The sequence below is a fragment of the Chrysemys picta genome, chromosome 22, assembly GCF_011386835.1.
Source record: "Chrysemys picta bellii isolate R12L10 chromosome 22, ASM1138683v2, whole genome shotgun sequence".
Lineage (NCBI taxonomy): Eukaryota > Metazoa > Chordata > Testudines > Emydidae > Chrysemys > Chrysemys picta.
In genome coordinates, this window is record NC_088812.1 from 18,296,330 (window position 1) to 18,322,073 (window position 25,744).

Consider the following 25,744-nt stretch of genomic DNA (forward strand, 5'->3'; position numbering starts at 1 on the left):
TTGATATTGATGTGACTGGCTGGATCACAGAAAACCCCTTGGGAACTGCCAACTGATGTACTGAGACTACCTCTGAGCCTGTTTTCCCTGGCAGCTTGGGACTTCAGTGCCCTGCCTGGTTCGAGCCAGACACACTAGCCTGCTACAAAAACAGACCCAGATCTGAACAACATCACCCAAAAGCTGCAGGCTTAACTGAAAACAGCTTACAAAGTGTTCCTGTCTCCAACACTCAGGTGCTCAGCTCCCAATGGGGTCCAACCCCCAAATAAATCCATTTTACCCTGTATAAAGCTTATACAGGGTAAATTCATAAATTGTTCATCCTCTATAACACGGATAGAGAGATATGCATAGCTGTTTGCCCCCCCCCCCAGGTATTAATATATACTCTGGGTTAATTAATAAGTAAAAAGTGATTTTATTAAATATAAAAAGTAGGATTTAAGTGGTTCCAAGTAATAACAAACAGAACAAAGTGAATTACCAAGCAAAATAAAATAAAACACGGAAGTCTAAGCCGAATACCGTAGGAAAGTGATTACAAATGAAATCTCACCCTCAGAGATGTTCGAGTAAGCTTCTTTTACAGACTAGCCTCCTTCTAGTCTGGGTCCAGCAATCACTCACACCCCTGTAGTTACTGTCCTTTGTTCCAGTTTCTTTCAGGTATCCTTTTGGGTGGAGTGGCTATCTCTTGAGCCCACTGAAGACAAAATAGAGGGGTCTCCCAGGGGCTTAAATAGACTCTCTCTTGTGGGTGGAGACCCCCTCCTCTCTCCTATGCAGAATCCATCTGCAAGCTGGAGTTTTGGAGTCACATGGGCAAGTCACATGTCCATGCATGACTCAGAACTTTACAGGTGGCAGCCATTGTTCAGATGCTACCTTGAACGTCCCCAGGTAGACTTCTTATGTGGATTGGAGTCTTCCAAGGTCCATTGTCCATTAAGTGTTTCTTGATTGGGCACTTAACTTGCAAATTCCTTTCTCAAGAAGCTGACCAAATGCCTTACTAAGGCTACTTAAAATCAAACAAGTACACAACCAATATTCATAACTTCAAATACAAAAGTGATACATGCATACAAATAGGATGAATATATTCAGTAGATCATGACCTTTGCAGAAATATGTTACATGGCATATGTAGCATAAAACATATTCCAGTTATGTCTCATATACATTCATAAGTATATTTCCACAAAGCATTATGGGGTGCACCATCACAACTGAGATACGTGGTAAGTGGGAAATGCCCACAGCCGGCCTTTAAGTGGCAACAAAGGAACAACTGACAAGACAGATTTACATCAGGACCAGCCAGACGTGCCGATGGCCCATCAAGAAGAATTCACTCTCTGAGACTCCTCAGAGAGGCCACATACGCAATGGGAGCTGCCTAACCCCCATGTCACAGCAAGGATCTTTCTAGCACCTGGAAGAAAGTATAAAAAAAAGGGACAGTGACATCATCACGTGTCCTCTCTCCTCCCCCACCTACACTGAAGGCAACAAGAATGCTGGGAAGACAAAGGCTTTGAACTGAGGAGACTGGTCCCAGGCTGAGAGAGCGATCCAGCCTGTGTATTAAGAACTGTAACCTGTGTATTAAGAATTGTGTATTAAGAACTGCAACATCCAGAGGGGTGAGAAAAGCTGTTTGATGTAAATCTTTCTTTGTCTGTTCAAGTTAAGAATAGACTTGCAGTCTAAATTCTATTTCTTATGTAACCAACTTTGACCTCTGTGCCCAACACTGATAATCACTTAAGTTTATTAACTACAGGAAGATAGATTTTATTTTAATGTTTTATCCTTAGCAATGAGTTTGTCTAAAGTGCTTGGGGAATCTGCTCAGATTACAAAGGCTGGCGCATGTCCCCTATCCTTTGACGAAGGGGCAAACTAATTAATGAGCTTGCACGGTTCAAGAATAGGTCTTGAGGAATGTAAGATGGTATATTTCTGGGGTGCAAGGCTGGGGGCTTGGGAGATGTGCATAGTTCAGGAGTGGCTTGGAGACCATTCATGCAACTTAGCTGGGTGTGTCCCTGCATGCTGGTGCTGAATGATAACAGCCCCTGGGGGGGGTTGGCAAAACATGGTTAAGGGGGCACAGCAATCCCACAGTTCCAGGTCGTACCCCAGGGATCCCGTCACAACAGGACACCAGGCGGTGGATCTGGGCTCGTGTAAATTGGTCAGCACTCCAACCTGCCTCCTGATGTCAAACACCAGCTCATCGCAGTGTGAAGGGGGCCGAGCAGCATGGGAACCACACTGGTTTCTAACAAGCCGGGGGTGGAAGGATCTGACTTGCCCTTCCAACCAGGACTGGTCCCAGCCACAGCAGGTGGCAGAACTGAAGACAGGCCTGAACCAAACCCCCAGCTCGTGAGGATCTGAAAGCTGCAGTCCCTGTCTCCATCAGACACCAGTTGAGAGCAGGATCCAAGGCCGCTCCTCTGCAGCTCCCTATGGGGGATGTAGATGGTGGGTAACAAGACTCCAGGTGGGGGTATGGGGAGGTAGTGTTGGTGCAGGAAGCCCCAGCTTTCAGGATGGGGCTCCTGTTATCCGCTAGTCAGCGGCTACGGCAATAGAAATGTATGTCCTAGGTGGCCAGGAGCATCAGCCATGAATGAGACCCAGCGAGTGTCTCCAGCAGTGGGTGCCCTCCCTGCCCCAAGCTCAGCCTGTCAACAGGGGCAGGACATGCAGCTCCTCCAGCCTGGCCTTGGCAATGGCCTCCCAGCCCCTGTTGGCCTGGGGGTTGCGGGGCGAAGGGTGCATCAGGCCTTCCACCCGGACCTGGAGGCCGGCCGAGGCCAGGGCCTTGCGGGCCCGCTGCTCGGCGAAGCGGCCCACGCCGATCACCATAGCAACACTGAGCAGGCGCACAGCCTGGGCCAGCCCGTCGTCGCAGACCTGCAGCAGGCGCTCGCGCTGGGCAGCCGGCAGGTCGGCCGGCGTCAGGTTCTTGCCACTCTGGCTCATGAAGAGCAGCGGGCAGTGGTTGTGGACGAAGCAGCGGCGGAAGAAGGCCTCAGGGCCAGGGCACAGCGAGCGGAAGAGGCCCCAGAAGCGGGCACCGCTCACCTCTGTCTGGGGGCACTCCAGCCCCAGGACAGGTCTCTTGGGGTGCTCCTGGGCCGGCTTAGACACCTGCCCGCGGATCTGCAGCCAATCCCGGACGTGACGCACCTCCCCAAAGGGCACCTGTGGGGGAACAAGAGCAGGGTCAGAGAGGAGCCTGACCAGCAAGATCCTGCTTCCTCCATCAGGGGGAGCCATGGAGCCGGAGCCACAGCCATTGATAGACTAAAGCCAAGAGCCCCAGGGAAGCAAAGGAGGTAGACACCATGGGAGGCAGTGTGGCCTAGTGGATAAAGCATCACGTTAGGAGAGTTGGGTACTGATCCTGGCTCTGCCATTGGCCTGCTGGATGACCTAGGGCAATACACTCTGTGCCTCAGTTTCCCCTCCCACCCTTTGTCTATTCAGAGTGCAAGCTCTTTGGGGCAGGGCTATCTCTCAGTCTGTGCAGTGGCCAGCATGCTGGGATGGTTGGGTTCCTATTCTGGATCCAGGCCTCTGGCCACTGCTGCTATACAAACGTATAACAACCACCCTTATTTTATTCTAGTCCTGGGAATGGAGCTCAGGAGTCCTGGCTCCCATCCCCCCTTCCCTCCCCCCCCCCTTTACCCACCTGGACAGAAAAAGCAGAGACAACCAAGCCCCCTCCTGCAACCTTCTGCCCCAGCAAAAAGCCCTGTTTGAAGATCTGCATGGCTCCATCCCCAGAGCAATCCCTGCCAGGCCTGAGCAAGCAGTCAGGGCTCTTCTCTGTCCCTCCTCCCCCAGCAGCCAGGCAGAGGAAGGAAACACTCCCTGGGAGGAAGTGGCCCCATCTCTAACAGGCTGGGATTAGGATCCCGCCGTACCACGGCCACAAATAATTGATGCCACCGCAGAAGGGGCAGGGGGGAGACGTTGCTTCATCCTTCCCCACCCTAACATAAAGACAGGCCAATGCCTGGGACTGACTGGGTGCCCCCCTTGCCAGAGAGCCCCCCAGAGCAGGACTGGGGAAGGAACACTTGGTATAATGACCCCACTCCCAATAAGGTGGTAACAGGAGTTAATCCCACTTATCTCTCCCCATTGAACCCCAATCTCCTGGTAGCCCACTGCCATCCCCCGCCCCCCCCAAACACACACACCGGGGGCTCCCTCCCCCAGGGCCACCCCCCAAAATAGTAATGCAGACTGTTTGCTGACAGGCCAGATGGGGCCACTCGTGTGGGAGACAGAAAAGGAGAGAGTGAGAATCACACACAGCTCTACCGATGTCCCTCAATCCTGACCCGCAGCCCCCTGCTATCCCAGCTCTGGGCTCGCTCACACACACACACACACACACACACACACACCCCGCTCTGCCAGCGCCCCTCAGTCCTGACCCGCAGCCCCCTGCTACCCCAGCTCTGGGCTCCCCCCCACACACTCTGCCAGCGCCCCTCAATCCCGACCCGCAGCCCCCTGCTACCCCAGCTCTGGGCTCCCCCCCACACACACACACACACTCTGCTGGTGCCCCTCAATCCCAACCCACAGCCTCATGCTACCCCAGCTCTGGGCTCCCTCCCAGTTCTGCCGACGCTCCTCAATCCTCACCTGCAGCCCCCTGCCTCCCTCTGTGCCAGTCCTCAAGAGCTCCTAAGCTGAGACTCTCAGGCAGCTGCAAGCAAATACGTCATCTGGGGCCAGAAACAACCTAGACCCTTTGCAGCTGAAAGGCTAATGATGTGGGGCTTGGAGGGGCTGTGCCGGCCCCTGGGGAGTGCCATTGGGATGCAGAGCATTCCACCACTGGGACCCCTTACCAGCAGCCTCAGCAGAGATGCCACCCACCGCCCTCTCCCCCCCCCACCTGCATCATATTCCCCACAGCAATACACTCGCCCAAAAGGAACCCACATGCTCTCTGCTGGATGGGACCTGGTGGGGAGATGCTGCCTTGGGACCGTTGGGACTGGGCACCCAGCTCCCTGCAGCGCCAGACCAACGGGGCAGGAAAGAGCCTGCAGCTGGCTGGAGAGGAGTGCTGGGAGGAGAGAGATTTGCAGGCAGAGATCAGAGGGGAAACGGGGGGAACTGTTACCATATTGGAGCCATGGAGCTTCCCCTGCCCGAATTGAGGGGTGACACGCCAGGCCGTGAGGGATGGGGGTCAGCGCGGACCCAGCTGCAGAGAAGAGAGACTGGGCTTTGTTAGCAGAGCGGCGTGGGGTGGAGGGTGTGAGAGGAGACATGAGGCTGTGATTTCCCCATACAAGGCACTCGCTGGTCTCTGCCGGTGCAGGTCCCCGTAGAGGGTCCTGGTTATTTTCTCCTTAATGAGAATTTAGTGACCACCAGACAGCCAGCTCTGGGGGCTGGAGTGCACAGATCAGAGAGCAGTGGAGCAAGCTATGCACATGGACTCACCATTCGTGGGCTGCAGCTTCCGTCCATCTGTGGCTGGAGGGCAACTAAAGCCCAGTCCAACCTTTGCCTCTGCTGAGATGGGCAATGAGGCGGCCAGTCAGCGCCCACTAGCATGGTGCATTAGGTGGTGCAGCCACCTCGGCCCTCAGTTCATTTCACACTGGCCACCAGGCCAGACCTGCACCCTGGAGGTCAGAGGCTGCACTCAGCCCATAGCCATCCGGTCACCCGCAAGGGGCATGGTGGATCTGCTCCCTGACTGACACCACACACCCCCCTCCCCATGAGATGGAGGTTATTTGGAAAAGGGGCAGAGAAGGAGCACGAAGGCTGGAAGCATCTATGTTGGGTGGGGGGAGGGGAAGGAGGAGACTGGGGCAGAGAGTACGGGATCTGAGCTCTGACTCGGTCCCCAGGGGAGGCCCAGAACTACCAAGTGCCAGATCTTCAAGCACGCGGCATGTCAGGAACTGAGCTCTTTGGAGGATCTGGGTAGGAGCATCACACTGGGAGCTGCGGATCTGGTCCTGGCGTGGTAGGAAAAATAAAACCTTCCTGACCCCTACAACCAGCCTGCTCCCTGAAGCATGAGAGTTGCTATCTAGCTCAGGCACTTTTACAGCCCCCATCCCCACAGCCTCTGAGCACCTCACAATTTCAGATGTATTTACCCACACAGCCCCTGGTAGGGCTATTATCCGCATCTGGGCAACTGAGGCAGTGAGCCTAAGGGACTTGCCCAAGCTCACACAGGGAAGTCTGTAGCAAAAGAAGGATTTGACCCCACGTCTCCTGCATCCTAGGCTGGTGCCCTAACCACTATGCCATGCTTCCTCAGCCCCGAAGCGCACACAGACGCTTTGTTAAAAGGAGGCTGCCCCTGAGAGCCGGACAGGGAAGGCACACCGGGGAGGGGTTAGCATGGCAGGGGATCGGAAGGGAGGAAGAGGGAGTCGAGGGAAGATGCCCAGATGTGGTTTCTTGAGGCAGAAGGGGTTTGTGACAGCTGGGAACGAGAGCTGAGAGCGACTGAGACGGCGGCGTCACGAGGGGGTGGAAGGATCCTAACCCACAGCCCCCAACACTCACCCCAATGGCTACAAATCTGCTGCCCCCATCACAGACTCCCAACCCTGCTGGCCCCCAGAAAGGAACTATGGGCTAGGACATCATGGCGGCCGAACGAAGCCGGCTTCTGTGTTATTAGCTCCCCGCACAAAAGTTGAATTGATACAAAATAACGGGAGGGTCCCACCCCTCCCCCTCACGGTCCTGGTCCTGCGCTGCCCTGATCTGTAATCGTATTTCAAGAGAAGCCAATCTCACCCTCTGCAGCCCCCGGCCCCCACAAAACACACATTCCCCCCCCCCCCCCCCCGCGTCTATCGATCGCCCCTGGGTCTAATGTCAAGATAATGCCTCCCCTCAACCCTGCTCGCCAGATCTGCCAATTAGCAGCTGGACAAATACAGCTTGGTGGGAGACACCCCCCCCCAACTCCCCAATATAAATTAAAGCGCATTATTGAATGATTTGTTTAGCTGATCCTTTGACCTCTGACCCCAGGACCAGGGGCTGTCAGAGGGGATCAGTGATGGAGCAGCTGTCAGGCACCGGGAGGGGAGAAGGGGCTTGGGGGAAGGGGTCTCCGTCTTACTCTCCCGTCCCCTCACATCATCCAGCGAGCGAGCCATGTGCTGCTCTCCCACTTTGTGGCCCCCTGCAAATGGATTCAACTATGGGCGAGTGGGGAGGAAGCAGTCACAGGGCAGCCTCCCCCCTCTGCCAGTCACTTGGATAAACTGGCCAGCCCTCTAGTCAAATGCCCACTGAGATCCTCAGTGTGGTACAGGCAGGATCAGGCCCTAGAGCTGGGACTGGGAAGGAGCTGGCTGGACAGACACCTAGGTGACAGAAGGGCTAAGGCGTTACCCATGATCCTCCTGTGATGTGGTTTTCCTGGTCAAACTCCATTATTCTTGTTATCTTAAAATCCCTCCCTGCAGCTTCGTATGGACAGAGGGTCCTTCTTCACTTCCTTTCCTAAAGTGCTGCCGTTAAACAGCTGCTGCATCCCACCCCAGAGGTGGCTGCATTTAGATTGGGAGCTCTTTGGACCAAAGACGGACTATTTGTTCTGCGTTTGTACAGCGCCTAGCACAATGGGGTGCTGATCCATTACTGGGGCTCCTAGGTCCGAGGTTTTCAAACTGGGGGTGCACCCCCTTAGGAGGGTGTTGAGGAACATTTGGGTGTGCGGGGGAACGAGTGGCCGTGCAGGGAGGGGCGCCTCAGGGAGGGAGCGATACCTCCAACCCCTGACTCACCTCAGCGGGCCACCCAGCCTATGGCTCAGTGTCAACGCCTCTGCGCCCAGTGCTGGCTCCGCCCCCAGAGACCACTGCAGGCACCTTCCCCCACCCTGAAACCCCCAGGGGGGAGCGGTCGCAACCAAAAATTTTAATTCAAAGGTGGGGCTCCACTCAAAAAGTTTGAAAATTGGTGTCCTAGGTGCTACCACGATACTCATAAATAATAAAATAATGTTAATAATGGTAATTTCAGTGCAGGGTGAAGTGTAAACAGCTGCTGTGTCCCACCCCAGAGGTGGCTGCATTCACAAACTAAACAAACTGCAAGACTAAACCACAGTAACAAATCACAGCCAGGCAGGAAACTCAATCTATCCAGAGTAATTGCATAGTACCATTACCACTGTATCTGAGCACCCCAAAACCCCCTTGTGAGGCAGGGCTATCATCCCTATGGTACAGATGGGGGAAACTGAGGCACCGAGCAGCTAGGAGACTCCCCCAAAGTCTCACATGAAGGCTGCGGCTAAGCAGGAGCTTGAACCACAGTCTCCCAAGTGCGAGGGTAGGGTCTGAACCACCGGACCCTCCGTCTTCTCATTGAGCAAAAGGAGACTCATAGTACAGAGCCTATGACACACAGCTGAGCAGTTCCGGTTCCATCCAGGAGAGGGCAGCAATCACACACACGTGTGCGCATGCGCTAGCGCTTTGCAATATCTTCGCAAGCCCTGGACTCTGACAGCAGCTTTCCGCTTTGCTCTGAACCGTGGCCTCCGCTTCCTGGCATGGCATCAAAGCAGGCATGGATCTACATGGCCCCTGTCCAGTCAAACGTTAGAGGCGGCGGCCGGGAACCCTGGTCCCCCCTGGGCACAGGGAACCAGGATGTTAGAGCCTGCTACGCGAGCAGCACTTGAGGGAGCTGCAGCTCTTTGGGCAGAGGAGCATTAACGGCGGGAGATCCTGCTGCAGCGCAGGCACCTAATTACTCCCCCAATTAATGCTATTAATATTAACCAGCTGCATTGTATCAATCAACCGGCTCACGGCTCCCAGCTGCACCCACTGAACAGAGCACGCTCCCAGGCTGCTGCTCTGGGCTATCCTGGGGGGTACATCATCAAAATGTGTCATGGTCCAAAAGGTAGGGCACTGGACCAGGACACTTGGGTTCTATTCCCAGCTCTGCCATATGCCCATGGGCAAGTCCCCCTCCATGCCTCAGTTTCCCCTCCTCCTCTTTATATATAATATAATAATATATGGAGATATACCTATCTCATAGAACTGGAAGGGACCCCAAAAGGTCATCGAGTCCAGCCCCCTGCCTTCACTAGCAGGACCAAGTACTGATTTTGCCCCAGATCCCTAAGTGGCCCCCTCAAGGATTGAACTCACAACCCTGGGTTTAGCAGGCCAATGCTCAAACCACTGAGCTATTTCCCCCTCCCCCATGTAGATCATGAGTTCCATGGAGCAGGGATGGCCTCCTATTATGTGTACGTGCAGCACCAGGCGCACAACCAGATCTTGGGTGGGGCTTCTATGCTCTGCTATAATGCCCATACTAACGTTATTTGACTCCACGGAGCTACGGCCGATTGACACTCGCTGGGGTCTGGCCCCATTGATTTCCATGGAGCTATGGCTGATTGATACCCGCTGGAGATCAGGCCCATTGGCGCAAATGTGCAAGGTCTCATCCCCCCCCCCCCCCCCCAATCACCACACACTGGCTGTGGTCAGTAGGTAGAGGAACGTCTCGTAGGCACTTCCAATGCACTCACCGTACAACTTAAGACATGTCCCAATTCTGCCCCGGCCCCCAAGATTCCAGTTCGAATGTGGGGAGACTGGTCTTACCTAAAGCCTTAAAGGGCTTTAGGGCCCATAACAACCCGGGGTGAGATCCTGGGCCCACTGAAATCAACGGCCAAACGCCCAATGGGGCTGAGATGTTGCCCACAGTCGCTGCTCCAATCCCCACCTCCCCCGTTCGCCCCCCTTGCCCAGGTGCCCCCCGTGGGACAGGCTGCCTTACCCCGGTCTGTGCCATCCCGAAGGGGCCAGGGTTCATGCCGAGGAAAAGCACCTCTTTGGGGGAACGGCAGTATCTCCTCACGTAGTCCTCGTGGGGCTCCCAGGCATACTCCAGAGGGTTGTAGACATAGCAGATGGGGTCGAGGAAGGAGAGCTCCCTGAGACGCACGTTCTGCTCCAGCTCGGCCTGTAGGAACTGGGTGGCCAGGACGTCCCCCTGGACGAAGGCCGGAGCCACAGGGGTGGCACCGAGGGGAGCATCCGGCTGCTCCATCATGCTGCCATCTCCTGCCAAACAGACACTAGCCAGTAAGAACAACCTAGCAGGAGAGGTGAGGGAGACGTGTGATGTTTGGGGGCCATTTTCAAGATCCCTTATGAGGGAACAGATTCCCTTCCCCATCCCCTGCTTATCCACAGGGCACGTGCAGCTCCGAGCGCCTGCTGCCAGGGCGGAGAGGGGAGCTGGGTCTCCGTAGTGCCACTGCTGGGGTTGCCAACAGAGGACCAGCTGTCGTGGTGGCTCTGGGCACACGCACAGCTTGGTCCCACTCCAAGGCAGCGCGTGACCGAGCAAACTCGCCCGACAGAGGCCGCTGTGGATGGGTCATCCCCGCTGACCCAGGCCGAAGGGAGCTGGCGCCCTCGGAGTCAATGACTCCAGCCCAAGCCTACTGAGTCGTCCTGGCTGGGAACCCAATTCAAACCTACAGCCTCAAGGTGAAAGGCAGCACCGTTCCCTTGAGCTAGCCGGGCCCGGACCTGGGCTCTAGACATGGAAGGCTCCATACCCTGTACCCAGGACCCTTGAGCATCTGATGCCAATGACCTGGATTGGAACTGGGGCCCTCTTAGAGGTGAAAGGCTCCATATCCCATTCCCTGATCTCTCCTAAACCAACCAGTCCCTTGACCCTGAGGCAGATAGGAGCCAGTATTCCTAACAGGAAAGGCCCCATATCCCATTACCCACCCCCTTGAGCTAGCCAATCCCCCCACCCTGCATCTGGATCACAGCCACACACACCCCGAGTAAAAAAGCCCCATATTCCATCTCCCCTAAGCCATCCCCCACCACCAGCAGCCTGGGGCCGGATTGGAACTAGTGCCCCCTAGAGGAACTGGGGTAATGGAATATGGAGCCTATCTCCTCTGAACCAGCCAGTCCCCCCACTCTGGGGCCAGATTGGAGCCAGCGCCCCCCTAGAGGAGAAAGGCCTCATATCCCAATCCCACATCCCCAGACAGCCTATTTTGTACCAGAATTCTTTCTGTGCTGTAACTCAGATGAGTGATTTCGTCGTAGCCCTGGTTACAAGTGAACCAAGAAAGACCTCCACATAGATCCCTCCACGGGGAATGTGCTTTTTATAGCCTTTTTTATGACTGTAATTAGTAAAGCATTCGCTCAGATACAAACCATTACTGTAAATAATCTATAAACGCTTTGTGCTGTGATTAAACACACACACACACACAACCTACAAAACCCAGATTCGCACTTCCGCACGTGAGGGAGGAGAAAATTAACCTTCCAAGAGCCCAACCGTAAGGCGCTTGCAACGAGCATTATCATTCAATTACGGTAGCACACAACCAAGATCAGGACCCCATTATTATTATTATTAATTATGTGTATTACAGCAGCGCCTGGGAGCCCCAGTCTCGGGCCAGGTCCCCTGTGCTCTAGGCACTGTACAATATTTATTAGGTGTATTACGGTAGCATCTCGGAACCCCAGTTATGAGCCAGGACACCATTATGTTAGGTACTGTGCAATATATTTAGGTGCATTATGGTAGCATCTAGGCCAGGACCACACTGTGCTAGGAGCGGTACATTATTTATTATGTGTTTTACAGTAGCACCTAGGAGCCTGTCATGGACGAATTTGCTAGGAGCTGTCCAAACGGAGAACAAAAAGTCCCCAACCAGAGAGCTTTCAGTTTAAATAGACAAGGGACAGCAGGAGAAACTGAGGCACAGACAGAGGAAGTGAATTGCCCACAATCACCCAGCAGGCCAAGCTTAGGGTTGCCAACTTTCTGATTGCAGAAAACCAAACACCCTTGCCCTGCCCCTTCTCTGAGGCCCCGCCCCTTCTCTGAGGCCCCTTCCCCACCCTCCATCGCTCGCTCTCCCCCACCCTTGCTCATTCACTCATTTTCACCAGGCTGTGTGCGACATGTCCCTCTAGCTCAGCGGTTCTCAAACTGGGGGTCAGAACCCCTCAGGGGGTTGCGAGGTTATTTCGGGGGGGGAGGGTCGCAAGCTGTCAGTCTCCAACCCAAATCCTGCTTTGCATCCAGCATTTATAATGGTGTTAAATATATAAAAAAGTGTTTTTAATGTATAGGGGAGGTCGCACTCAGAGGCTTGCTATGTGAAAGGGGTCACCAGTACAAAAGTTTGAGAACTACTGCTCTAGCTCCTAGACACAGAGGTAGCCACGGGGCCCCATGCGTGCCCCCTGTCCGCAGGCGCTTATCCTGCAGCTCCCATTGGCCGTGGTTCCCAGCCTAGGAGCTGGAGGGACATGCCGGCCACTTCTGGGAGCCGCACAGAGCCGGCCGCTGCAGCCAACCAGACTTTTAGCGGCCCGGCCAGCTGTGCTGACTGGAGCCACCAGGGTCCCTTTTCGAAAACAGGATGCCTGGCAACCCTGGAGCACGCAGGTCTGCTGAGCCCTACTCCACTGCCCCAGCCACTAGGCCAGCGTTTCTCAACCTTTACAGAGCGGCAACCTCTTAGTTGAATCAAAACTGGGCACGTTTACTTTCAGAGTAAAAAAATGGATCAATGCAAACAATGCTAGGCCTGTATAACTGATGCTTTGTGTGCATTTCGAGCCAGGGACAGACAACACTTGATCTTGACCGGTCAGGAAATGGGGGAACGAGATTTTCTTTGCTTAGATTGTAACAACATTTTCAACTCCTGTGATTGCCTTTTGTCACCCCACCTCCACCCCCACGCCTGGGGATGGGACCCACCACTACAAAAACACCACTCTTTACTACACCACCTCTCTGCATCCTACCTTGCTGCCCAGCGCCGGGAAGCATGGGGTATCAGAACAGCGGGTGGAAAAATGGCATATCAGACCTCTCAGATCACAAGAACAAATGGGGATAAACTGGTGACCGAGGCTGGAAATGAGAAGGCTTTGTTTCCAGATTCAGAGATTGTAAGGCCAGAAGGGACCACTGTGACCATTTGACATCCTGTATAGTACAGGCCATCAAAGGAGGGCAGGTCAGGAACTGTCTCCTTAGGACAGTGGGGGGGCAAAGGACCTAACTAGTGTGAAGAAGGAGCTTGCTAAATTTCTGAATGGGCGTATCTGATGGGGTTGCTGAGACAGCAGGGACTGGATGCAGTGTCCCAGGAGATCCCATCTGGTCCTCCATCCTATCTGAAGCAGGGCCAACAGGTGATGCTTCCGAAGAGACTGACGCAACACCCCCACAACAGTAGGTTGTTTTCCACCCCCTTCCACTTGAGGATTTCTAAGCACTCTGCAAACAAGAGTTAGTCAGGGTTTACGCTCTGATTCCGGTATCTTTTTCATAGAGTCCAAGGCCAGAAGGGCCACCGTGATCCTCTAGTCTGACCCCTGCGTAACAGAGGCCACTGAACTTCCCCACAATCATTCCTGTTAGAACTAGAGCAGATCTTTTAGAACGTCCAACCTTGATTTAGAAATTGACAAGGGAGGGAGAACCCACCCCGCTCCTTGGTACATCGTTTTGATGGTTAATTACCCTCACTGGTAAAAACGTGCACCTTAGTTCCAGTCTGAATGCATCCAGCTTCAACTTCAACCGTTGGATCTTGTTAGACCTTGGCCTGCTAGACTGGGATCCCCTATAGACTGGGGACAATCTAGAACAATGCCAAATTCAGCTGACTAGGGCTTAGACCGCTCCAGTCTTGGGGCAGGCAGGCGAAGGCACTGGGCCTGATGCAGCTGACTCCCAAGCAGGCGTGAGCTCTCCCAGAGCAAACTGCACTGTTGCCTATGTGCACTGGTGCAGCTATGCCGGTTACAGGAGTGGGAGCCAAACCCCAGCCTAGACAGCTAGTACATGGTCCTCATCAGCATCTGGCCATGCACCGGGCACGTGGCAGGATAGCCAGGAAGGCCAAAAGTGTCCCTGATTTTAGCCCCAGATGATGGTCTGTTCCATAGAGCAGGGTGTTTGAGAATGGGACATTTGAGACTCTCCTGTTCAAAACGTTTGCGTTGTCCACTGGGAGGAGAAACAGTTCTCTGGAAAAGACGTATGATCCAGAAGTGCCAGCAGAACTCCTGGGTTCTATCCCTGGCTCTGTGAGGGCAGTGGTGTCTAGTGGTTAAAGCAGGGGGACTGAGTGTCAGGGCTTCTAGATTCTATGCCCAGCTCACAGAGGGGAAATGCTGTCTAGCAGTAAGAGCAAGAGACTGAGCACTATTCTGACCCCATCACTGATTCTCTGTGTGATTGTGGGTAAGTCACTTCCTCAATCTGCACCTCGGTTTCCCCACCAGTAAAATGGGGATAACGACCATGGACCTTCCTTTGAAACACACTTTGAGGTCAAGGGATGAAAACGTGCTGTCCTACAAGCACACAGAATCTGTTGCTATTATTAATAAGTGATTGAGCGCCAATATGGTGCAGTGGCTGCACTGGCCTGGGTCTTAGGACAGCTGGGTTCTGTTCCCGGCTCTGCTACTGACCTGCTGTGTGACTGTGGTAAAGTCCCCTCCTTGAGCTGTGCCTCAGTTTCTCCTCACTCCTCCGGTCTATTTAGACTGTGAGGTCTTTGGGGCAGGAACTGTCTCGCTCTGTGTCTGTCCAGCACCCAGCACCGCAGGGCCCTGATTTCAGCCTGGGTAATATCAATTATCATGAGTTCAAAAAACAGAGCAAAGAATTGCTTCTGCCCTTATGAGGGTATCCTGCCACCCGACCTCCTCCTAATCCGGGGAACCTCAAACCCTCAATGCAGAGGGGAAGGGATTGTCGCATCCAAGGCCACCCGGGGGCAAGTAGGGCAATTTGCCCCAGGCCCCGCAGGGGCCCCACGAGCCCTGGCCCGGGGGCAGTCCGGGTCTTCAGCAGCAGGGGCCCCGCGAGCCCTGGCCCGGGTCTTCAGCGGCATTTTGGCGGCAGGGGGCCCTTCAGTGCTGCCGAAGACGCACAGCGACTGAAGGGCCCCCGCCGCCGAAATGCCGCCGAAGACCCGGACCACTGCCAGGTGAATACAAGCGCCGCAGCTCCCCCGCTTTGCCCCAGGCCCCCTGAATCGTCTGGGCGGCCCTGGTCCCATCATCAAACGCTCTGCTTGCACCAAAATGTAATCCCCTTGCCAACTGCGCAGGGTATAAAGCCATCTGCCCCAGATGGAAACTGACTAGGAAGTCCATGCTCCCAGATGATGCATTAGCAACATCCCACCTGCTGGAAAAGGGGGATGCCTTCAATTAACACAGGAAGGGGACGGGACACAAGGTTAGCTGAACAGGTTCCCCACAGAGCATCAGTCACAAACCAGATGGTCTAGATTCCAGGTAGCAGTACAGAGGGGCTTTGGAGACTCTTCTCTCGAGACAGCCATTCCCAGCTTCCTCCAAAGACTAGATTTTCCTTAATCCCTCTCTGTTCCCTGCAAGCCCCTGTCCCACAATAGTCCAGGTGGGCTGGCTTTGTTACCATTGGTCAGCTAAGTCAGGTGGTTTGGGTACGGGACATTATTTCTGCTGTCCAGCAGTGGAGGAAGCTCCCACCCATTTGGGTCATAGATTTGAAGGCCAGAAGGGACCATTATTGATGGGGTGTCAGGAAGGAATTCCCACTCCCACCCCCAGCTCAGATTGGTTGGGACCTTGGGGGGTTCCGCCTTGCTTTGCAGCATGGGGCGTGGTTCGCCTGTTGGAATCATCTGGCATATCCCACCTAATCAGCTCCCTACCACTGCAGGGGTCTCTGGCATCAGTGGCATTTCAGTCTCCCCTGTTCTCTGCCTGTGGCGCACAAGGGTCTGTCTACATGGCGAGTTACTGCATGGCAAGCCAGGGTGTGACTCTCCAGCGCCCCAGCTTGCCGCACAGGAACGTCCCGTGTGGACACTGCCACAGGGCAGCAAAAGTCGCAGCATGGCCAAGCGTCCCGCGCTTTCATGGCCATACATCTCCTGAGGACAAAAATGGTTTTGACCACCTAATGCCATTGGGCTCAATACAGAAATAACTGGTGAAATTGAATGGCCTGTGACATAGAGGCTCTAATGAACCCTTCTGGCCCAAAACTCTACCCTCCTCTGTAGCACCGGCCAATCTCACCCACTGAGTCCTGCATGCAGGATGAGCACATGAGAGTCTTGCTATTTCCTTCTGTGGGATCCCCCATCTGTCTGCACCTGGTGTCTCTTGCCTACTACTCAGATAGGCAGCTCCTTGGGGCAGAGAACATCTTATTGTTCTGTTTGCACAGCCTAGTGGGGGGGGTCCTGGCCCATGACTGGGGCTCCTAGATGCTATGGCAATAAATAAATCAGAAGAGTAGCCATACTGCAGAAAGCTCAGGTCACCTCTCCTAAATTGGTGGTTTCCAGGAGCTGGCTCACACCTGAAATACATCATGGTGGAAGATCTTTACGTGACTCCCAGCCCACCCGATCACCCACCCACTCACTAGACCTCACTCCCCTGCCACAGCCAGGGATAGAACCCAGGAATCCTGACTCCCAGTCCCCTGCTTTCAGCACTAGACTGCAGGCTCACTTCTCCAGCTGAGTGAATTTAGGGGCCCGATGGACACAGCAGTTGTCCAGATATTCACAAACCAGGTACAGCTGGGCCAGTCCCCCTTCCCCGTCCCCATCCCATTCTCAAATTGCAGCTGAGCAAATAGGTTGCAGTGAATAACTCCGCCTCATTCCCTACAGCTGCCAGCCGATCAACGCTTCCTCCAAATAACTGGATTTTCCTTAGTGCTGCCTGGTTCCTGCAAGCCCATCGCTCAATATTCTAGCTGGACTGGTTTGACTACGACTGATCAGCCAAATCACATGGTGTGGTTTGGCTTCCCTGACTGGTTGAGCTGGCAAAGCACTCCCGGTTTGGATGCTCCTGTTACAGAGTGCAAAATTGGGTGTCAGCAAATAACCCCTGGAATCTGCTTCCCCCAAACACCCGGGCCAAAGAAACAAGTGCAGAATCCCCTCCCACGTCCCAGCCAAGGCCACTCTGCTGGGACTGCCCAACTGGGAACAAGGTTCATGGTGGGTTTTATGCCTTGTACCTCTGTCTAGTGAAACTGGGCTGAGACAGCATGGCACTGCCCTGGGATCCAGGACACCTGGGTTCTATTCTCAGCTGTGCCCCCAACTTAGGTCCAATCCCTTCCTCTCTCTGTGCCCATAGGCTAGGAGCTCTTTGGGGCAGTGACATCTCAGCATGGATCCGTGCAGCCTCCAGCACAATGGGGAAGATAGTTGGGGTGGTCTACATGCTACTGTAATACAAATAACGTTGAGACCTACCAAACTCACCGTCATTCAGTGCTAACAGCTCTTCGTCTCAACAGGACTGATCTGAACTCTTGACCTAGCTGCCAAAGGCCCCAACCCCAGAGGCAGCTGGCCTCTGCCCTGCTCAGTCTTTGCAAAACTAGTTTGTCCGAGGCCTAAGGGCTGTTGACATCGGCTGCAATGCAGCTCCTCTGACCTGGCCTAGGTTGCAAAACAGGCCCAGAGGGGTCGCTACCAGCGGATCAGATTACTTGATGGGCCAGCCTTAACCATCTGACAGGGGCACCACTCAAACCAACAGAGTGCACTGGGAATGGGTCTCTGAACCTTTCATCTCCAGGTCACCAGTTCAAACCCAGGCAGGGCCCACAGTGACACAACCATGGGAGTGCTGCTCAGTGGAGAGTGACATGGCAGGTGCTGGTTCAGTTCCTTGGGGGACAGGAAGCCACATCGCAAAACCCATTGGCACAAGGAGCACTAACGGGCTCCTTCCTTGGGTCCTTGACCCCCTGCTAATGGGCTATGGAGATGAAGCTCCCCTCTGTCAGGGGGCTGGGGAGCAGAGATGAAAAGATTTCCTAGGCAAAGGGGCAAGCGGGGAGGAGTCCTTGGCATCGTCCTACAGCCCCCTCTGTAGATGGAATGGGATGCTCTGCTCACCACGTCAGGTCTTCACCAATAAAATGGGGGCAGGGAAGGGGCCGGGGAGCATGCACAGAGCCCCCAGGGCCTACATTCTCTGTGTCCCCATCCTGGAGCAAGGTCGACACCAAAGCTCAGAACGTGTGAGAGCCTGTCATGGGGACCCCTGTAATGGCAGCTGGAGCGGCAGGCCTAAGTCTGAGAGGGAACCTGGTTTGGGATGTGTCTGCACTCTCGCTGCTGGGATGGAGCTGGGAGCTGCCTGGATGTGGAGCAGGCCTCCCCTGGATCCCTTTCCAGCCCTGGGTTCAAATCCATCCTTAATTCTCTGATAGTCCCTACGGCAACACACTAGAGATTTTAATTCAATACCCAGCCCCAACCTCTTACTCCCTGTCCCAAGCGCTGCAGGGGGAGCACCCCAAGTTGCTCTACAGCACCAGCTCTGGCCAATCTAGACACTGCACCGATGAATCCCAGCCAGCCACATTTGGATAGAGTGCGCTGGTGCGATACAAAGGGAGCAGAGATGGAAAGATCTTGTAAATGCCATCTGTAGCAGAGCTAAAATTGGGGAAACATTTAGGACTCATGAACACTTTCATCCATTCAAATCATGTCCCATCACAGAGAACCAAATGCGGCACTTTCTATCTGTGAAAATACTCACCCGTCAAACTCTCTAACTATTGGCCCAGCTCTGGTGCAGTCTGATGTTTCCCTTTCACAGATGGCCAACATTTCAAACAGAGGCCCTTGATTTCAGGTGCCCAATTTTACACCATGAGAGGCTAAGCAGCCAACAGCTCAGCTGAAATCCACAGGCGCTGTGGGCTCCCCACTCTTCTCAAAAAGCAGGCCCAAGGTGTCACAATCTGGGCACCCAAAATCAGCGGCCAATTTCAAGAACATTGGCCTAACCATCTTGCCAAAGGTCACACAGCCAGCCAGAGGCACAACCAATGAAAGCCAGGTTGTCTGGCGCTGAATCGCTGACTTTTTGCTGCCTGGAAATAGCCCAGGGCCTTGTCAACTTAGCAATGCGTCCACAGTAGGGTGACCAGATGTCCCGATTTTATAGGGACAGTCCCGATTTTTGGGTCTTTTTCTTATATAGGTTTCTATTACCCCCCCACACACACACACCACCTGTCCCGATTTTTCACACTTGCTGTCTGGTCACCCTAGTCCACAGGGACAATCTGAGAGATGGTACCACAGGCTGGGCCCCACTGAATTGGGCTTGAGCAGAGTAGGGGGGCCAATAGGGCAGTTCTCAAATTTTTCCATGCTGGGGATCTCTCCCCAAGACTCTTGGAGAGGCTTCCTGGTTCTGATCCCGCGCTGTCCGTGCGGCGATCGAGACTTGGTTACGTATATAAAACTACTAGGGCAGGGCCAAGCAGTCAAAAGGAAGAGAAACTCATCTTGAGGGAGCAGTGTGGCTGTCAGGGCTCATGAAACCCCCATTCCTTTATGTCTGAGGTGTGTCTGCCCTCTCCACAGGGGCAGGGCTCAAGGCTGAATTTGCCCCCTACTATCTGCAACTTGAATCTCTTCAGGTCACTTTGCACGTTGGTCTCTTGCCCATTTGCTGCCCCCAGATTTCTATGCTTGTGATAGAGCCCAGCATGGCTGGGTTCACGCCACATCAAACAGAATGATGCAGACAGGGATGACTTGCGGGAGAGGGGCAGGGTGAGTCAAACCAGGGCGCCTGGACCAAGCCGCAAACTAACCCAGGGCATCACAGTGGGGGAGGGGCAGCTCCCAGGGTGCCCCAGAGAGGGTGCTTCACCCCGCACTGAAGGGGAGGGGAGAACAAACTCCCTCCCTTCTTCATTCCCCCACCCAGCTCCCGCCTCCCTCCCCAGCTCTCCCCTCCACTTCCTCCTTCTTTGCTCCCCCTCCCAGCACCCCCTTCTTCATTCCCCCTCCCAGCTCCCCCTCCACTTCCTCCTTCTTCTCCTCTCCCCCTCCTGGCACCCCTCCTATCTTCACTCCCCCCGCCCCCATCCCCCGTGGGAGAGGGGGAGGAGGCAGACAAAGGGAGGGCTGCATTCTCTTTCCCCCACCTCCCTTTCTCCACTCCCCCCCTTGGGGCAGCATCCAGCTCTTCCCTCCTGCCTCACCCTACGGGCCCCGGGTCCAAGCGCCGCCACCCCACTCGCCCGCCCCTTACCTGCCTCCTCCAAGCTCAGGGTTCTCCCCCCGGGCGGCCAGCTTCCCATGTGCCCTCGCAATAGCCGCTGGGAGCTGTAGTCCTTCCGCCTTCCACGCCCCTTTGGCACTCAGCTGCAGCCCTTCCACCCTCAACTACAGCTCCCAGCAGGCTCATGAGAGCCACGGGGGATGCTGGGAGATGTAGTTCCGAGGGGAAGAAGCATGTGGATGCCTGGTTCACTGCTACAGCAGCATCAATTGACATGTGTGTGTTTGTGTGTGTTAAAGGGACACAAGTGGAGGGTGTTATAAGGACCAACAGGTGGATGGGTATGTTATAAGGACACAAGAGTTGTGTGTGTGTTGTAGGGACACGGGTGTGGGTGTTATAGGGACACACAGGCGTATGTGTTTTATAAGGACACAGGGTTGTGTGTGTGTTATAAGGACACGGGGGTTATATGCACATACAGGTGTGTGTTTGTGTGTGTCTGTTTGTGTTTGTTTTAAGGACACAGAATTGTATGTGTGTGTGTGTTATAGGGACACACAGGGTGGTGGGTGGGTTAATATTATAGGGACATAGGCAGTTAGTTGAAAAATAGAACCAGATATTTTTTCTTAAACAACCCCACTTTTGCCAATTCTCACAGTTTTATCACAAGTCTCACACTATTTGATGTTTTTTTAAAAGACCCAATGCCTGAAGTCATAGAATTACATGAAAAAGAAGAGTAAGTTTCTAGCCCTCATAATGCCGAGAAAAGCTCGAAAACACGACCCCTGGTGTGACCTTAAAGGCTCAGCAACCGGAAGGTAAAGAAAAAGAACCCCAAATCAATCGTTTTTGATAAAAAATCTCATGCTTTTTTAAGCTAGTCTCGGGATTTTGCAAGGCCTGATTAATTCATGGTAAAGTTTTACAGTTGGGGTCAGTCACACTGCAAATGTCCTTCCATTTGTTACTCTATAATCTCATAAAGACTAAAAGGAGGGAAAATCTTAAACATCCTGGGTGAGATTTTTCCAAGCCACCTACAGGATATATTATTCCTTTCATTTGTATTGCAGCAGCACAGGACACCATTGTGCTAGGCACTGTGCAACCCTCCCCCCACACCCACACACACTGTGTACTATATACAGTTAGATGTGTATGCTAGGATTTATAGAGAGGGCTCAGGATATGGTTCCCACAACTAAGAAGAGGCGTTGGTGTCTGAGTTCTTGTTGAAATTATAACTTTAATGCTGATGGTGTTTTATTGTACGATCAAGGATATGTTAGGGTGGCTAAAGCATTGGCTTTTATTTTAAATCTAAATAAACAATAATACAGCATGGCCGGCTCCAAATATGATAAGTCAGGACCCAGCAAATCATGAGACTGATTTAAAAATCATGAGATGTTACAATACAATAATTCTTGGGGGGGGGGTTGGTTGTTTTTGCTTCGGGGGAGGGATAGCTCCATGGTTTGAGCACTGGCCTGCTAAACCCAGAGTTGTAAGTTCAGTCCTTGAGGGGGCCACTTAGGGATCTGGGGCAAAATCAGTACTTGGTCCTGCTAATGAAGGCAGGGGGCTTGGCTCAATGATCTTTCAGGGTCCCTTCTAGATCTATGAGATAGCTAGATATCCATATGTTTTTTGTTTTTTCCTCTATTTGCCTTCTGGGTTATGAGTCTTTATGGGTCATGGTTTCAAGTTTGTAATTACCTGGACCTGAAGCTTGAAGAAAAACAGCAAATGTTGTGAGATTCATGCTAAAATCACAAGAGTTCTGTCCTGGATTGTGGCTGATGGTGCGGTTGTTCAGTGTTTGTATGGCACAAAGGGGTCTGGTCTATGACTGAGGCTTCTGGGCACTACCATAGTACAGGAATAAATACTAGTAAGAGGTGCTGAAGGCTTGGAAATTTGGCCTAGAGATTTTTTGAAAATCTGGCCCTAATTCCCCAGTATGAAGTTTCTTGCTCCTTTTTCTGAAGCCTCAGATACTGGCCATTATCATAGGATACTGGGCTCAATGGACCACTGATCTGATCTGCTTTGGCAATTCCTAAGTAGTGCACCTCTACCTCGATATAACACTGTCCTCGGGAGCCAAAAAATCTTACCGTGTTATAGGTGAAACCGCGTTATATCAAACTTGCTTTGATCCGCCGGAGTTCTTGTTGAAATTATAACTTTAATGCTGATGGTGTTTTATTGTACGATCAAGGATATGTTAGGGTGGCTAAAGCACCGGAGTGCGCAGCCCCGTCCCCCGGAGCACTGCTTTACCACGTTATATCCGAATTCATGTTATATCGGGTCGCATTATATCGGGGTAGAGGTGTAGTATATATCTGAATTGAGGCCTAATGTCCCTGAATCACACTTGACCCTTACCCAGTAGAATCCAGAGTCCCTATGCACGATCTATGCTTCCCCTTCGGTCAATGAGACCGGGAAAAGCAGGCAGTCTTACCAGGGGCTGGGAGATTCGCTGTGGTTCAAAGAACCGAGTCCAGGCAGAGTGATCCTTATTCAATTATCCCATGAAAAGGACCCAGTCTAATTATTCCTTAGGTGAAAACCAATTTAAAACAGGAGTTAAAAATTCACAAATCTCCCTAATGGACAAATGATCCCAACTGCTAGATCTGCTTTAAACCTGCCTGATCCCCCCACAGAGCAAATACTGCATTTCCATGTGCTTTGAGAAGGGAGAGGGCAGGGGGATCGGGAAGGGGGGAGCTATTTGAGGACCCCAAGATCTTGTTGTGCAGAGGACAGATGGAAGCAGATTTACATCTCACACTTAGACCAGCAACCAGGTGAATGGGGGCAAAATGCGCCCCTGCTGCTTTGTAGATTCAGAATTTCCAAGGCCAGAAGAGGCCGTTGTGACCATCTAGTCCAGTGATTCTCAAACTTTTGCACTGGTGACCCTTTTCACACAACAAGCCTCTGAGTGCAACCCCCCCTTATAAATTAAAAACACTTTTATCTATTTAACACCATTATAAATGTTGGAGGCAAAGCGGGGTTTGGGGTGGAGACTGACAGCTCGCGATCTCCCACATAATAACCTCACAATCCCCTGAGGGGTCCCGACCCCCCAGTTTGAGAACTCCGATCTAGTCTGACTTCGGGTATAATACAGGCCAGAGAACTGCCCCAAATTAATTCCTTTTGAACTAGAGCAGATCTTTTGAAAATTAAAAAAAATCCAACCTTGATTTAAAAATGTTACATATCACTTGAAACAAAAAAAAATTGACTTTTTCGTTTCTCTGGAAAATTTGAAATGTTTTTGTTTCCAGGCAGCCTGAAGCAAATGAATTCCCCCACACCTTTTTTTTTCTTTTTTTTTTTTTGGTTTGGTCACCAAAACATCAATTCATAGCACAGCTCTAATCTCAGTGTAGATTATAAACTCTTCTGGGCAGGGACCATCTTTTTGTTCTGTGTTTGTAGAGCACCTACACAATGGGGCCCTGCTCCAGGACTGGGGCTCCTAGGTGCTACCGTAATACCCCTAATAAATAATGTACAGCGCCTAGCACAGTAGGGCCCTGCTCCATGACTGGGGCTGCCAGGCACCTACCGTAATACACCTAATAAATAATGTACAGCGCCTAGCACAATGGGGTCCTGCTCCATGACTCCAATGGGGGGGGGTCCTAAGGAACTACCATAATACACCTAATAAATAATAATAATAAGTCAGACCCCTATACCCAGAGGCACCGCAAATAGCTAGTCACTTTTGAAAATTCCATCCACATTAAAAAAAAAAAAAAAACACAAGCCCCCACCTCCCGCTAACCCCATAACTCCAAAATGCCTGATGGGATTTTGCTCCAACATTCACCAATGGGCAAAGACTAAGTGTGAGGAAGTTGCCCCCAAAAGCGTGGGAAAGTTCGGAGCATGTTGAAAAACAGAAGTGTTTTTTGCGGCTTCGCTTTGCCTTGGCTGACGGTGCGACTGCTTTGATACATAACTGGATTCCCACAATTTGGGGTGGGTAGAGCTCTGGGCTGCCGTTTGATCACCTTTCTAATGGAAGATGAGACTCCAGGGACTCTCACTCACTGCTGGCTCTTTCCATTCCATGTTCTGCTCTGATTAGGAAAAAAAAAAAAAGAAAGAAAAAAAAAATATTCTGGCTAAATACACCAGACCTGATGATGAGCAGAAATGACTGGATCTAATTATTGCTTCTGTCAACACTCAGGACTTATCAGCTGGGTTGGAGCAGTGGCCCTGTCCCCTTCCCCACACCCGCCCCTCTGTGCGTGTGTGTGTGTTGTTAGCAGTGAGATAATGTTTAAAGGCCCAGACCTAGGGCTCACCAAAGATCCAAACATTTCAAAGCATCAGACACCCGCAGCTTGCTCTGGACTTTCTCCAGACACGGGCTGTGCAAAGCAGTGGAATGCAAGACTCAAGTCTGGAAGGAGGCATCTTCACTTGGAGTAGCTCACAGCTAATGGTCCATGTGGAGAGCACATTCAGCAGTGTGGGGGTGGCAGTGTGGCCTTGTGGCTGGAGCCCTGGCCTGGGACTCAGAATACCTGTGTTCTATTTCCAGCTCTACTGCTGGTCAGCTGCTGTGCCTCCGTTTCCCCATCTGTCAAATGGGGGTAATGATAGTGAACTCCAGGTGTTCAGATACTACAGTGTTGAGCACCATATAGAATCTTAGGGCAGAAGGGAACATTATGGTCATCGCTGACCTCCTGTATATCACGGGCCATGCAACTTCCTCAAAAGAATTCCTAGAACAGATCTTTTAGAAAAACATCCCATCTTGAGTTAAACATTGTCAGTGATGGAGAGTCCACCATGACCCTTGGTAAATTGTTCCAATGGCTAATTACTCTCACTGTTAAAAATGTGCATCTTATTTCCAGAATTAATTTGTCTAGCTTCAACTTCCAGCCATTGGATTGTGTTATACCTTCCTCTGCTAGACTGAAGAGCCCATTATTAAATATTTGTTCCCCATGTAGATACTTACAGACCATGATCAAGTCACCCCTTAACCAGCGCTTTCTTAAACTAAATAGATTGATCTCCGTGAATCTATCACTATAAGGCAGGTATCAGGGGGTAGCCGTGTTAGTCCGTATCCACAAAAACAACGAGGAGTCCGGTGGCACCTTAAAGACTAACAGATTTATTTGGGCATACTCTTTCAGGGGTAAAAAAAACCACTTCTTCAGATGCAGGCATTTCTTAAGCAGGGCCAGCTCCAGGGTTTTGGCTGCCCCAAGCAGTCAAAACCAAAAAAAAAAAAAAAAAAAGCCGCGATCGCGATCACAATCGCGATCTGCGGCGGCAATTCGGCGGGAGGTCCTTCACTCCGAGCCGGAGTGAGGGACCGTCCGCCGAATTGCCGCCGAATACCTGAACCTGCCGCCCCTCTCCCAAGCGGCCGCCCCAAGCACCTGCTTGAGAAGCTGGTGCCTGGAGCCGGCCCTGTTCTTAAGGCAGGATTTCTAATCCTGTAGTCATTCTCATGGCTCTTCTCTGAACCCTCTCCAGTTCATCACCCTCCTTCTTGAATTGAGGCA

General features: G+C 52.5%; 1 protein-coding gene across 8 annotated transcripts; it reads right to left on the reverse strand.

The window, feature by feature from the left end:
* Positions 1–401: 401 nt before the first annotated feature.
* On the reverse strand, positions 402–20,323 carry SMUG1 (single-strand-selective monofunctional uracil-DNA glycosylase 1). 8 transcript variants are annotated; one of them, XR_010594319.1, is made up of 4 exons: positions 20,196–20,323; positions 9,853–10,139; positions 1,640–3,222; positions 402–1,604 (listed from the first exon to the last, which is right to left on the reverse strand). XR_010594319.1 is itself a non-coding variant. In XM_024109873.3 (4 exons), the coding sequence occupies exons 3-4, from the start codon at positions 10,126–10,128 to the stop codon at positions 2,695–2,697; spliced, it is 804 nt and encodes a 267-aa protein (XP_023965641.1). In that variant the 5' UTR covers positions 10,129–10,139; positions 14,574–14,725; positions 20,196–20,289; the 3' UTR covers positions 402–2,694. The 8 variants fall into 8 exon arrangements, 7 of the variants coding, with proteins under 7 accessions (XP_023965641.1, XP_023965640.1, XP_065431554.1 ...); XM_024109873.3 differs by adding an exon at positions 14,574–14,725 and having other exon boundaries at positions 402–3,222; positions 20,196–20,289; XM_024109872.3 differs by adding an exon at positions 14,574–14,725 and having other exon boundaries at positions 402–3,222; positions 9,853–10,171; positions 20,196–20,289.
* Positions 20,324–25,744: the final 5,421 nt, after the last annotated feature.

Excerpts from the sequence above, each read along its gene's own strand:
- SMUG1 (XM_024109871.3), bottom strand. The coding sequence starts at position 20,244 with ATGGGAAGCTGGCCGCCCGGGGGGAGAACCCTGAGCTTGGAGGAGGCA. Across the intron at positions 10,140-20,195 it reads CCTGAGCTTGGAGGAGGCAG|GAGATGGCAGCATGATGGAG; the intron begins GTAAGGGGCGGG and ends TCTGTTTGGCAG. Across the intron at positions 3,223-9,852 it reads TCGGGATGGCACAGACCGGG|GTGCCCTTTGGGGAGGTGCG; the intron begins GTAAGGCAGCCT and ends GTTCCCCCACAG.